Source organism: Balaenoptera physalus (assembly GCF_965194825.1).
Source record: "Balaenoptera physalus genome assembly, chromosome: 3".
In the NCBI taxonomy this organism is placed as follows: Eukaryota; Metazoa; Chordata; class Mammalia; order Artiodactyla; family Balaenopteridae; genus Balaenoptera; species Balaenoptera physalus.
The window spans coordinates 18040522-18054048 of record NC_138890.1 but is presented as its reverse complement, the minus strand read 5'-3'; the positions used below and the strand labels follow the sequence as shown (position 1 = coordinate 18054048).

General features: G+C 49.2%; 1 protein-coding gene across 2 annotated transcripts in view; it reads left to right on the top strand.

Annotated features, from left to right (window-relative positions):
* Positions 1-13527, top strand: part of ADAMTS2 (ADAM metallopeptidase with thrombospondin type 1 motif 2) — a 233432-nt gene that overhangs the window by 125473 nt on the left and 94432 nt on the right. For both annotated transcript variants that reach the window (XM_082453442.1, XM_082453443.1), the window contains one exon: positions 13251-13453. In XM_082453442.1, the coding sequence (XP_082309568.1) occupies positions 13251-13453 (203 nt within the window). The remainder of the gene's footprint in view (positions 1-13250; positions 13454-13527) is intronic.

Genomic DNA, 13527 nt, shown 5'->3' with positions numbered 1-13527 from the left:
TAGATTGTTTATTTGAGATTTTTCTTGTTTCTTTAGGTGAGCTTGATTTGCTATGAACTTCCCTCTTAGAACTGCTTTTGCTGCATCCCATAGGTTTTGGATCGTCATGTTTTCATTGTCATTTGTTTCTAGGTATTTTTTGATTTCCTCTCTGATTTCTTCAGTGATCTCTTGGTTATTTAGCAGTGCACTGTTTAGCCTCCATGTATTTGTTTTTTACTGTTTTTTTCCTGTAATTGATTTCTAATCTCATAGCGTTGTTGTCAAAAAAGATGCTTGATACGATTTCAATTTCTTAAATTTTCCAGGGGTTGATTTGTGACCCAAAATGTGGTCTATTATGGAGAATGTTCTGTCTGCACTTGAGAAGAAAGTGTATTCTTCCACTTTCGGGTGGAATGTCCTAAAAATATCAATTAAGTCTATCTGGTCTATTGTGTTATTTAAAGCTTGTGTTTCCTTATTTATTTTCTGTCTGGATGATCTGCCTATTGGTGTAAGTGAGGTTTTAAAGTCCCCCACTCTTATTGTGTTACTGTCAATTTCTCCTTTTATGGCTGTTAGCATTTGCCTTATGTATTGAGGTGCTCCTATGTTGGGTGCATACATATTTATAATTGTTATGTTTTCTTCTTGGATAGATCCCTTGATCATTATGTGGTGTCCTTCCTTGTCTCTTTCAACAGACTTTATTTTAAAGTCTATTTTATCTGATATGAGTATTGCTACCCCAGCTTTCTTGTGATTTCCATTTGCATGGAATATCTTTTTCCATCCCCTCACTTTCGGTCTGTATGTGTCCCTAGGTCTGAAGTGGGTCTCTTGTAGACAGCATATATAAAGGTCTTGTTTTTGTATCCATTCATCCAGTCTGTGTCTTTTGGTTGGAGCATTTAATCCATTTACATTCAAGGTGATTATCACTATGTACGTTCCTATTACCATTTTCTTAATTGATTTCAATTTGTTTTTGTGGGTCTTTTTCTTCTCTTGTGTTTCCTGCTTAGAGAAGTTCCTTTAGCATTTGTTGTAAAGCTGGTTTGGTGGTGCTGAATTCTCTTAGCTTTTGCTTTTCTGTAAAGCTTTTGATTTATCCATCGAATCTGAATGAGATCCTTGCTGGGTAGAGTAATCTTGGTTGTAGGTTTTCCCTTTTCATCCCTTTAAATATGTCCTGCCACTTCCTTCTGGATTGCAGAGTTTTTGCTGAAAGATCAGCTGTTAACCTTATGGGGATTCCCTTGTATGTTATTTGTTGCTTTTCCCTTGCTGCTTTTAATATTTTTTTCTTTGTATTTAACTTTTGATAGTTTGATTAATACGTGTCTTGGTGTGTTTCTCTTTGGGTTTATCCTGTATGGGACTCTCTGTGCTTCCTGGACTTGATTGACTATTTCCTTTCCCATGTTAGGGAAGTTTTTGACTATAATCTCTTCAAATATTTTCTCAGACCCTTTCTTTTTCTCTTCTTCTTTTGGGACCCCTATAATTTTAATGGTGGTGCATTTAATGTTGTCCCAGAGGTCTCTGAGACTGTCCTCAATTCTTTTTTTAAAAATTTATTTATTAATTTATTAAAAAAATTTTTTTTTGGTTGTGTTGGGTCTTTATTGCTGCACGAGGGCTTTCTCTAGTTGTGGCGAGTGGGGGCTACTATTCCTCACGGTACGCAGCCTTCTCATTGTGGTAGCTTCTCTTGTTGTGGAGCACAGGCTCTAGAGCACAGCCTCAGTAGTTGTGATGCATGGGCTTAGTTGCTCTGTGGCATGTGGGATCTTCCTGGACCAGGGCTCGAACCCATGTCCCCTGCATTGGCAGATTCTTAACCACTGTGCCACCAGGCAAGTCCCTGTCCTCAATTCTTTTCATTCTTTTTTCTTTATTCTGCTCCCTGTCAGTTATTTCCACCATTTTATCTTCCAGCTCACTTATCCATTCTTCTGCCTCAGTTATTCTGCTATTGATTCCATCTAGAGTGTTTTTTTTTTTTTTTTTAATTAATTATTTATTTATTTATTTATGGTTGGGTCTTCGTTTCTGTGCGAGGGCTTTCTCTAGTTGCGGCGAGCGGGGGCCACTCTTCATCGCGGTGCGCGGGCCTCTCACTATCGCGGCCTCTCTTATTGCGGAGCACAGGCTCCAGACGCGCAGGCTCAGTAGTTGTGGCTCACGGGCCCAGTTGCTCCGCAGCATGTGGGATCTTCCCAGACCAGGGCTCGAACCCGTGTCCCCTGCATTGGCAGGCAGATTCTCAACCACTGCGCCACCAGGGAAGCCCTAGAGTGTTTTTAATGTCAGTTATTGTGTTGTTCATCGCTGTTTGCTTGCTCTTTTGTTCTTCTAGATCCTTGTTGAATGTTTCTTGTATTTTCTCCATTTTGTTCCCAAGATTTTGGATCATCTTTACTATCATTACTCTGAATTCTTTTTCAGGTAGGTTGCTTATCTCATCTTCATTTATTTGGTCTTGTAGGTTTTTACCTTGCTCCTTCGTCTGTAACATATTTTTTTGTCGTTTCATTTTTTTTTTTGATGGGTGGGGCTGTATTCCTGTCTTACTGGTTGTTTGGCCTGAGGCATCCAGCACTGGAGTTTGCAGGCAGTTGGATAGAAGTGGGTCTTGGTTGCTGAGATGAGGACCTCTGGGAGGCCTCACTCTGACTAATATTTCCTGGGGTCTGAGGCTGTCAGTCCAGTGGTTTGGACTCAGAGCTCCCACCACAGGAGCTCGGGCCGACCTCTGGCTTGGGAACCAAGATCCCACAAGTTGTGTGGCATTGCAAAAAAAAAAAAAAGAGAAAAGAAAAAAAAAGGAGTAATACAATAGCAAAGAATAAAAACAAAATAAAATTAGAAAGATAAAAAATATATTAGGAAAAATAAAAATATAATTGAAACAACTGCAAAAAGGTAAAATAAAACCACAACAGAAAAAAGAAAAAATAAGGGGGGGGGGGAACAAGCCAAAAGGAGCAGAACAATAACAAAGTATAAAGAATAAAATAGAATTAGAAAAATAAAAGATTTATTAGAAATATAAAAATATAAATGAATCAACAAGGTAAAACAGAACCCCAATATAAAAGAGGAAAAAAGAAAAAGAAAAAAAAAAGCCTTGGCTATGGGGGGTGGAGTTTAGGTGGGGGTGGAACTTAGGCAGGAGGGTGACATTTGAGTGTGGGGCGGGGCCTAGGCTCAGGACCCAACCAGCAGGAAAAGGCCTTGGGGGCAGGGCCTAGGCAGGTGATGTTCAAGCACGGGGCAGCGCCTCTGCTTAGGACCTGCGTGGAAGGGGAGAGGCAGCAGCTCCAAAGGAGGGCCTCCTGAGTGTGGAGTTCTGGAGTTTGGAGGTAAGGCCCTGGGTGAGGGTGTGTGGGTGGGGTTTAGGCCCAGCATGTTGGAGGGGGTCTCAGAGGGGGTCTCCGAGTGTAGAGGTAGGGCCCTGGGTAGGGGTGTAGGGACAGGGCTTGGGCTCTGCACGGCAGGAGGGAGGCTCTGAGGGCAGAGGTTTAGGCCCCGGAGCCCAGGAGGCTCCCTGGTTCCTAACTGGACAGGAAAAGCGCTGGCCACGTTCCCTTCTGTTCCTCCGCCCCCCACCATGGTCTCTCCCAGGGTCTCCCTCATCCCTGCTGGACCCCTAACCATGGCTGGGTCCTGCTGGGTATAGGAACTCCTTCCCTCCCCCAGCCGCCCCTCAGGGGTGCCAGTCCTGTAGGTCCAGCCTTTACTTTTGCTTCCCTTTCCCTCCCTCCCACTCCTTCAGGACCTTCATGGCTGGAGGGGGCCTAGGTGGGCAGGGGATCAGGCTCAGGATCTCAGCAGGCTCCCGGGGCCCAAGTGGGCAGGGGAAACCTGTCCACGCTCCCTTTTGATCCTCTGCCCTCACAGTGTTCCCCCAATTTCCCCCTTCAGGTGTGGGATCCCTTCCCCTCCCCCAGCCACCTCTCAGGGGACGCCAGTTCCATCCCGACTCCACTTCTCCTCCCTCAGTACCCACCATGGCCCACGTCCTACCTGGTCACTGGGGGTTCCTCCCATCTCCTTAGGTGTCCATGGTCCCCCACTTGTGCCTGGTAGGTGCCATAGTTGTGCAGAGACACGAATTCTGCTATCTTCTCTGCTATCTTGACTCCACCCCCCAAAAGTGATTAATATTAAAACTAAGGGCAAGCACACACCAGCCATGCCAGGAGCAGGCAGCACTGTCCCCGCTGGTCAGAGGCTCCAGGAGGAGGTGAGTGGAGCAGTCTTGGGTCTTGGTCTGACTTCTGCTTCTCTGGGAGGTGACAAGGCCCTTTCTGGGGGACTCATGAGCAAGGTCACGAGTGAGTCTTGGGAAACACTGGGCTCTCCACAGTCGGGTGCCTGGCAAGACTGAGGTGTAGACCAGGTGCTGGACATGCAGCAGAAGTCCGGTCAGTGAGAGTGGGCTGCTCTGTCCTTTCTATATCTGAGCCCACCATGGTCTACCTCCCGCTCTCAGAGAAAAGCTGGAAACTTCTGTGAGTGATATGCGTGTCCTCAGCAGAGCCTGAGGGGAGAGACCCTCATCACCACATGGTCAAGACAAGCCAAGTACTGATGAGAATCTGGGCCAAGTTCTCCTGGGCTTTCTGTCCTCGGGTTAAGAAGATGGCCTGATGGAAGGGGGGTCTTGGTGATGACAGTCTGGGTGCCGGGTCACACTGCTGCAGTGTGGCTCAGTTGCCCTCCACAGCTGCTGCAGAGCTGCCACCTTGGGATCACCTTTCACCATCCTCCAGGGGATTCCCTCCTCATCTCTCATGTTGGGTTTCCTGTATCTCTAGTCTTCCACTTTCTTGGTTACCTCTTTCGTTTTGAAGGAGCACATCCTTCAGTACCTTCAAAGGGGTGCTGGACAGGTAAAACTTTAGACAACTTACTTGTCTGGAAATATCTTTCATACTTGTTGAGAACTTGTCTGGGTACAGAGATTTTGAAGGCTTTGCTCTATTGTTTTCCTGCTTCTAATGCTGGTTTGGGGAAGTCTACAGCCATTCTGCTTCCAATCCTTTGTGACCTCTTCTGTAACTGCTTCCCCCGGCCCCCTCTTATTCTCTGTGAAAGTTTGTAGAATCTTCCTTGTGTTCTGAAGTTTCATGATGATGTGCCATGGTGCTGGTCTGTTTTCATCTACTGCATTGGGTGCTAACTGGGCCCTTTCAGTCTGGGAGCACCTTTTAGTTGTAGGAAATTTTCTTGAGTAATTTCATTAGTTCTTTCCTTTCTGTTTTCTCCTTTTTTTAAAAAAAAATAATTAATTAATTTATTTATTTTTGGCTGCATTGTGTCTTCATTGCCTTGCACAGGCTTTTTCTAGTTGCGGTGAGCGGGGGCTACTCTTCGTCGCGGTGCGTGGGCTTCTCATTGCGGTGGCTTCCCTTGTTGCGGAGCATGGGCTCTAGGCGCGGGGGCTTCAGTGGTTGTGGCACATGGGCTCTAGACCACAGGTTCAGTAGTTGTGGCACATGGGCTTAGTTGCTCCATGGCATGTGGGATCTTCCCGGACCAGGGCTCTAACCCGTGTCCCCTGCATTGGCAGGTGGATTCTTAACCACTGTGCCACCAGGGAAGTCCCTCTCCTTTCTTTATGGAGCGTCTATTATATGGATGATACACTTCTGGTCTGGTCCTCCAATTTTCTTATCTTTTTTCCTGATGGTTCAAGTCTCTTGGTCTTACAGTTTTACTTTCTGGGAGATTTTTTAACTTTGTCGTCCTAATCCTTTCATTAAGTTTTTAAATTTCTGCTGAAATGTTTTCAATTTCAAAGAACCCTTTTGATTGTTCTCATTTTGTTCTTGTTTAGTGAATGCGATATTTCCTTCTAGCTCTCAGGGGTCACTAATGATAGGTTTCCCCACCTTCCTAGGTAGTCTCTTTTTCCTCCATTTTCTTCATTTTTATTGTTGTGCTGTATCTTGGTCTCCATCTGTCGAGTCTGGGGCTTATCCCAGAGAACTGGAGATCCTTGGCTGGCTGCTCCTGTGTAAGGTTGGGCAACAAAAGAGTTGACTGGGACCTTGATGCAGGTAGTTGGGGGAACCATGGATAGTAATATTGCCTTTTGGTCTTTGGTCAGATTCCCTAGAGAAGCCTCCTCCCAACTTCCTGCCTGAGGGGTAAAGGCTTGACTACCAACATTCTGGGAGTGGATTGTGGAAGTGGGCTAGTGTCTCAGCATTCATTTCATTTTCCTGTTCTTAGCATGGTACCTGTGCTCTCAACTACACCTGGTGCCTGCAGCCCAGAAACCTTCTTTTCCACCCTTTTGAGAGAGAATGAGCTTCCAGACCAATGCAGTGTTAGTTATTGGGCTGTTACTGGGACACAGGGTGTGGGGAGGGGATTTGGCATTAGCCATCAACTAGTCCTTATTTCAATCCACCCATCATCCCACTTTCAGAGGTACTTGGTGCCTTTGGAGGATTCTGCGGTACGGACTGGAAGAGTCTTGGCCAGCTTCTCAGATATAATAAGTTCATCGCCACGTGGCCACCTGCTTTCCAGCTTGCAACAGTTCTGTTATTTTCTTCCTCTCCTGCTCCCCCTGTCCTTGTAGGCTTGTGATTAAAAAAAAAAAAATCATCCCTTTTCTAAAGTTGTAATGGGGTTCCAGGGAGGAGCAAAATTAGATGTATGTGTTCAATGCACCATTTTTACTCAAGGTCCCTCCTATGCTTGGATTTGTGTTTAGACATTGTATTCAGTTCCAAAATCTGTCTTTTCATGACACTCGTACCACTATGATCTAATTAATGTTATTTTGTAGTGTCTTCTGAAAATTTGAAAGGTAAATACCTCCTTGTTATTATTCCTTTTTAATATTTTTTCTGGCTATTCTCTCATATGTAGTCTTCCAGTTGAACTTCGGAATTATTCTGTTGGATTTTAACAGTTTTTTGATGTAGATTGTGTTAAATTTATAGATTTATTTGGAGGAGAATCAACCTGCAATCCAGGATAGTGTCATTGTGTCTCCAATTACTGAGGTCTTCTTTTGTTTTGGGGGACAGCTTTGACTATATTGTATTACTCTCTGTGTAGTCTTCATACATTCCTTATTTTTGTTTATACCTAGATATTTTGTGGGGTTTGTTCCTATAGTCAATAAGCCTCTTTTCCCATTCTCTTTCCTAGCTGGTCACTGTTATGTACAAGAAAGGTATTGATCTTTGCATACTGATTCTATGTAAGATGAGAATTAACTATTTCTTGTAGGTTTGGTAAAACTCTTCTATAAAACCTTCTGGGCTTTTCTTTGACTGCTTTTTTCCATTTCTTCTAAGGTTTATTCAGGTTTTCTACTTGAGCCAACAGTTAGAGTGTATATTCTCTATTTAGTCTAGGCTTATTAGAACTGTGTTTTTAATTTCTGGTGTTTAGGGTTTGAGGGTCTTCCTTCTTGTTCTCTCTGATTTTGCTCTACAGTAGTGGCTGTGGACATGATTTTTGAGTTTCCTTTTTGTACTAACGTACAGTCAAATTTGGAACTTGTTCTGCACGTGCTTGAACAGGACACATTTTCTGGTTGTTGGGCTTAAACATTAGGTTGTTTTAGTAATTCAAATCTTCTACAGTAATGCAAATCCTGCCTAATGTTTTATCTAATTCATCTGTTTTTTTCTGGAATAAATGTATTAAAATGCACATAGAACTGTGGCTTTGCCTATTTCTCTTTGTATCAGATTGAAGCTCTGTTAAGTGAAAAAAGTTCATATCTTTTATATCTTCTCAATGAATTGTTTATCATTTTGTCCCTTTAATGTCTTGGATTATATTTTATCTCATGAATGTCGTTACGCCTGGTTGCTTTTTGTTGGCAATTACATGGTAACTCTTTTCTTCACCCCGTTTGTTTGAGCTCCTCCTGGGTAATTTTGGTTTAGTTACACCTTGTATAAGTAATTTACAGCAGGATTTTGTGCTAGCTCCTGCTCCTTTGCCAGCCACCTTACTTTTGCTCCTGCTGCCCACCCACCTCTGCCGCCCCCAGCCTGGGCTTCCTGGCCCTGCTGTACCTGCCTCTCCTTCCAGCCCATCTCCCAGCTCCCAAGGGCACCCCCCGCCTCCCCACTGCTGGCCCTGTGCTCCCTCCCATCGTATCTTTTCACTGGCTCCTACCCCTCACAGCCCTGCAATTATCTGTGAGGCACCAAGGCATACAAGACCCTTGGCCCCTGTCTTCTGAAGGGTCCTCCACTCAAGTGGAGAAGACAGATAATGCCCAAGTAAATTCACAAATGACATTCGAACCGCAAATGGTGGTATGTTCCATGAAGGAAGACACGGGGGGAAGGGAGAGCCTGTTTTAATTTAGGATGAAATAAGGCAAGTTGCCCTGAGGAGGGGACATTTCAGCTGACACCTGGAGGATGAGAGGGAGTAAGCCCAGTGAGGAATGAGGGGAAGATCATTCCATGGAGAGGGGACAGCAGTCTTCCGTATCACTGAGCAATGGCGTCTCAAGGCTCCGTGCCCCGCCTCCCCCTGTCAGTGTGCAGCTGGCCCTGAGCAGGGAGGCAGAGGGGGACCAACACATCTGAGTCCACTGCAGGAGGCAGTGGGTCCCTGGCACCAAGGGCTGCGGATCCCCTTCCCTCTAGACCTTTTGGGGGGGGCTTATGCTGGACCTGATAGTGATGCAGGAAGGGGGACCCCTTCCAGGGCCCGAGAGTGGGCTCTTGTCTAACACTCGGAAATGAATTGTCCGACGAGACACACATGCTGACAAAGCAAGAGACTTTATTGGGAAGGCGCAGCCGGTGGAGAGCAGGAGGGTAAGGGAACCCAGGAGAACTGCTCTGCCATGTGGCTCGCAGTCTCGGGTTTTACGGTGATGGAATTAGTTTCTGGGTTGTCTCCGGCCAATCATTCTGACTCAGGGTCCTTCCTGGTGGCCCACGCATCGCTCAGCCAAGATGGATTCCAGCGAGGAGGAATCTGAGAGGTTGGTAGGACATATGGACTGGCATCTCCTTTTGACCTTTCCCGAATTCTTCCAGTCGGTGGTGGCTTGTTAGTTCTGTGTGCCTTACCGGGACCTCCTGTCGTAAAACTTCTCATGCAAATGGTTACCTGGCCAGGGTGGGCAGTTTTGGTCAGTGGTTCCCCTAACAATAGGAAGGCTAAATTTGGGTAGCAGCAGCAGCAGCAGCAGAAAGGACATCCTAGGAGAGGCCAGTGCAGCAAAGGCCAGGGCGTGGGATTTGCACAGGGACGGCAAACACCCAGGCACCCTTGAACCTACAGAGCCAGCACTTGCTGCATGATGCTCCCATGGCATTTACAGGCTCAGGTCCCTGGGGTTTCTCTTCTCCAGAATAAACATGCTTCTTTCTATCAGTTTCAGTTTTCCCACACCATCCCTTGGTGCTGGTGAAGTACACAGGTCACTCTGGGGCACATTAACAACTTTGGATGACGTGACTTGGGCTGGGTCCCAGCCCCTTCTCTGTGGTGTGACTTGTCTGAGTCACTTAGTCTTCCTGGGGCTCCTTGATGCTAAAATGGGGACAGTAATGAGGATGGTGAGGAGCCTCCCATTTGCTGTGAGGGTCAAATGGCTGCTGGACATAGTGGAGGTTTGTTACTGTGACGGGCTGTGCACATGCCCCACCCTGCCACCAGATGCAGGGGCAGCGGGGTCCGGCAGGGGCGTGTGATCCAGGCGCTGTGGCTGCTGTGACCCACTTGTTGCCCTGGAGGGCAGGCATTTCAGGACGCCCTGGATGCAATTCTGCTTCCCCTATTCCGTCCTCTCCACAGACTGTTATTGACTCTTTGAGGAATTCTGTCCGACCCGCTGTAGAGACTCTAAAACGAGGGACAGCTTTTGGAAGCTTCCTGTTGTGTCATCCTTTGCCTGAGACATGAACCGTCCAGAAAGGTCTCCCCAGCACAGGGAATGCCAGGAACTAAAATCCCTGCGGTTACGCATTGAGAAGATAGGGTCCTGCCATAGACACCTCCGCTCAGGGAAGCCTCGGCCTGCCGGGGTCCAGTCTTCTCCCATCTACCGTGGATCAGCCACCCAGGGGGGACCAGCGGCTTCTCCTTGTGGGGAGGCTGTGCACAGAGGGCGATTGAGTCAGGAGCCAGGACAGCACCGTCCTCCCACCTCAGCAGGAGATGGGCAGTGCTGACTGCTCGTTAGTGGGCCAGTTACAAACATGCAAGAGCTCCACGGGGAGGAGGAGAGGGTGACAGAGAGGTCTGAGGGACTGAGAGGAGTGGAGGCCTTTAGACCAAGTAGGCGACTCAGTGCAGGTGGGCAGGCCCTGAAGGCCGAGATTGGTTTCAGGGAGTCACTAGGCAGCCAGCTGAGGGCCTAAGCAGAACTCAGCCTGAGAGATAGGCCCGCTAGAACCAGAGAGTGGTTGGGATCTCTGCGTGGCCTAGCCTTTAGGATGGGGCCCATTGTAGGGAAACTGAGGAGACATCCAAGAATGACAAGGTGGAACGTCAGCCTGACTGCTGGGTCCCATCAACACTCATGTGGCCCCAGGTCTGGGCGCCTGGCAGACCCTGCTGACCTTGGAGCTGTTCCCTACGTCCTGCCAGGCCTGAGCAGGGCTGGGGCTTCCAGGGACCCGACTGCAGGGTGGGGCTGTCACCTTCGAGGTGCCCCGAGAGGCCCTGTCTTCCTCCCTTCATCTGCACTTTACTTTGGATTTGGGCACATCTCTACTGGGGCTGGGCCTTGGAGGGGTTGTTCTAGAGCATAATGTCCAAGCCACCCTCTAAAATTATCATGATCGAGATAATAATGGTAACAATAATTATGCTTGTGGTGAAATTAACATTTCTAATGCATTCTTAGAAAACATTGCTGTTTTTAATGGGCCTGTAACATACAATTTAGTTAAAAACTGAGCTTGCTCAGCAGAAGCAGCTACAAGATGTACCCCAGCCAGCCCTGGTCTGATGGCAGCCCCATTCCCTCCCCCAGAAAATGTCAGGAGGAGTCACTGCACGGTGACTTCTTGGGTTAGGGTTGGGGGCACACTCTGATGCCTTCAGAGGTTAAGTGGGCTGCAAGGGCGGCAGGCCAGGCGGCGGACCCCTGTGTCCTGTTTCCAGGCATGGTCGTCACTCCACAGCTCAGTGTAAACTCCCCTCCCCCTCTACAGTGACTCCATTTCTTAATTTCTCAGACAAGCTGGCTATTCTAGGTTTTAACATGAACTCTCCAAATTTTGAAATACTGTCAACCAAATAAGGTATTTAAGAAACACCGCATGGCCCTAACAGGCACCCCCGTGGTCTGGTTTTGCTCAGGGACCACCTGTCAGTGACCCCTGGCTTGACAGGGGCAGAGGGTAACATCCAGCCTTTTCCCTGGGAAGAGTTTTTTATGGAAATTACCATCTTTCTGCTTCCCAAGGTGGTTCTGAAGGTGAGCTGTCCCTGCTTGTTGAAAATGCAAAGAAATAAATGTGTAAAAATAGAGTAGCAATTCCTCAAACCCAGTGTCAGGTCTAAGTAGCTGATGTCTCCCCTGGGAGCAGGAAGGATGGCCCTGAATCATCTCCAGGCAGCCCAGCAGAAGGACGAGCTGTGCACTGGCGCTCTCCCTGGAGTGGCCCTGGGCAGTGCCTGCCGTGTGCATGTGTGTGCGTGTGTGTGGAGTGTGTGTGTGCCTGTGCATACTGGGGGGACATGGGGGACTACAGGGCTGGGGCGGGGGCACAAGGACCCCAGGAGGTAAGGAATGCCAGCAGACGCGCTGGCCCTAACCCGTTCCTCTTTTCTGTGCAGCCCTTCCCCCTCTGCTGCTCCTTCACCTCCACTTTTCCTTCCGTAGCCAGGTTGCAGTTTTGTGCCTGAAACCTAACAGACAGCAGGTGTAAAGACGAGAGCTTCTGGCTGGCTGGGGGGCTCTCTCAGTCTTCTGGTCTGTAAAATGGAGGCAGTAATGCACATCAAAGAGGCCTGTTGTCAGCACTGGATGAGGAGACATGGTCGGAGGGGCCTGGCCGCCTCACTGTGCCTCCAGAGGAGGCTGTGGACAAGAGCTTAGGGGACAAGTGAGAAGAATGGTTCTGGAAGACTCTTTGGTGATGTCATGATAACCTGAGGTCCTGGGTCCTTCCCAGGGCAAGAGCCTCTGAGACACACCTGTTCCTCCCCCTACCAGGAGTGCTAAGGAGGGGCAGGACCCTGGGGTCAAGGACCTGGCGTGGACACAGAGACCAGTGCAGGGTCGTGAGGGGCTTCCAGAGGCTTTGGCACTGGGACTAATTGGACAGTGTGGTCTGTGGCTGCCAGCGATGCTGAAGGTCAGCCTGGCCAGCTCAGCTGCAGTCCTGAGACGCAGGGGCCAGGTCTCTGGTCCATGGTGGGCTCCAGGCCCAGTGGGAAAGTAGAAGGGGATTGAGACAGATGCTGCAGCTCTGCAGATGGTGCAATGACATCCTGGGGTCCTGGGCCTGATGCGATCCAGCCCCTGGCCCCCTCAGCTGCGGCCCCTAAGGCCCCATGCCCCAGATGGTCTGCCCCGCTCTGAGCCAGGTGTTTAGCCTGTGGGGGACGGAGTGAGCCCCTGCCAGGCGGACTGTGGGGGAATTGTCATAAGAGGGGCTCATCCTGGTTCTTGCATGATTCAGTCAGGCAACCTTTCATCACTTTGGCACTTGGCATCAGGGGCAGGCACAGTTCTGGGGCCGGGGGGCACCCATGGCTTGGCCCCAACCCAGGAGTTGAGTGGGCGGGCCTGGCACAGAGATGAGGGACCTAGCTCCAGCCAGGGACTGAGCAGAAAGTTCCAGAAGGGGAGCTGTCTGAAAAGATGCTGTGAAACACATACCACCTGGGCTGGGCCTCAGTTTCCCCGGTTATAAATGGGGAGACCAGCTCTTTGGCACTGGGTGGCCCTTTGGGAGTGTGCGAGTGTGTGAACGGGTGAAAAGGGTCCACCCTGCCCAGCCAGCGTCCCACCCTCTCTGTTCATCGCTGGGAGCCGAACCTGGCCTCTGTGATGGCTGAGCCGTGGGTTTGCGTGCTGCTGGGTCTGAGCTGACTTGGTACATCACTGCTGCCCTCTCTGAACCTCAGTTTGTGAAATGGGGACAGAAATGCCCTCGGTTAGGGTGCTGTGATGACGACAAGCCGATGGCCAAGCTGGCACCTGGCAGGTGCCGAGTTGCGTCTGAGTGGGGTTTGGTCCTGCTGCGGTGTCCCTGGTGAGCCTGGGCTGCTGCTATAGGCTGTTTCCTCTCTCCTTCCAGGGACCTCCCCGAGCGGCCTGGACAGCCTCAGCCGTGCCCTGGGCATCCTGGAGGAGCGAGTCAACAGCTCCAGGCAGAGGGTGCGCAGGCATGCTGCGGACGACGACTACAACATCGAGGTCCTGCTGGGGGTGGACGACTCCGTGGTCCAGTTCCACGGGAAGGAGCATGTGCAGAAGTACCTGCTCACCCTCATGAACATTGTGAGTGGGGGTGGGGCGGCAGGGGCAGGGCACTGGGGGCGGGGCTGGGAGGCTAGGGGTGCAGGTGGGCCAGG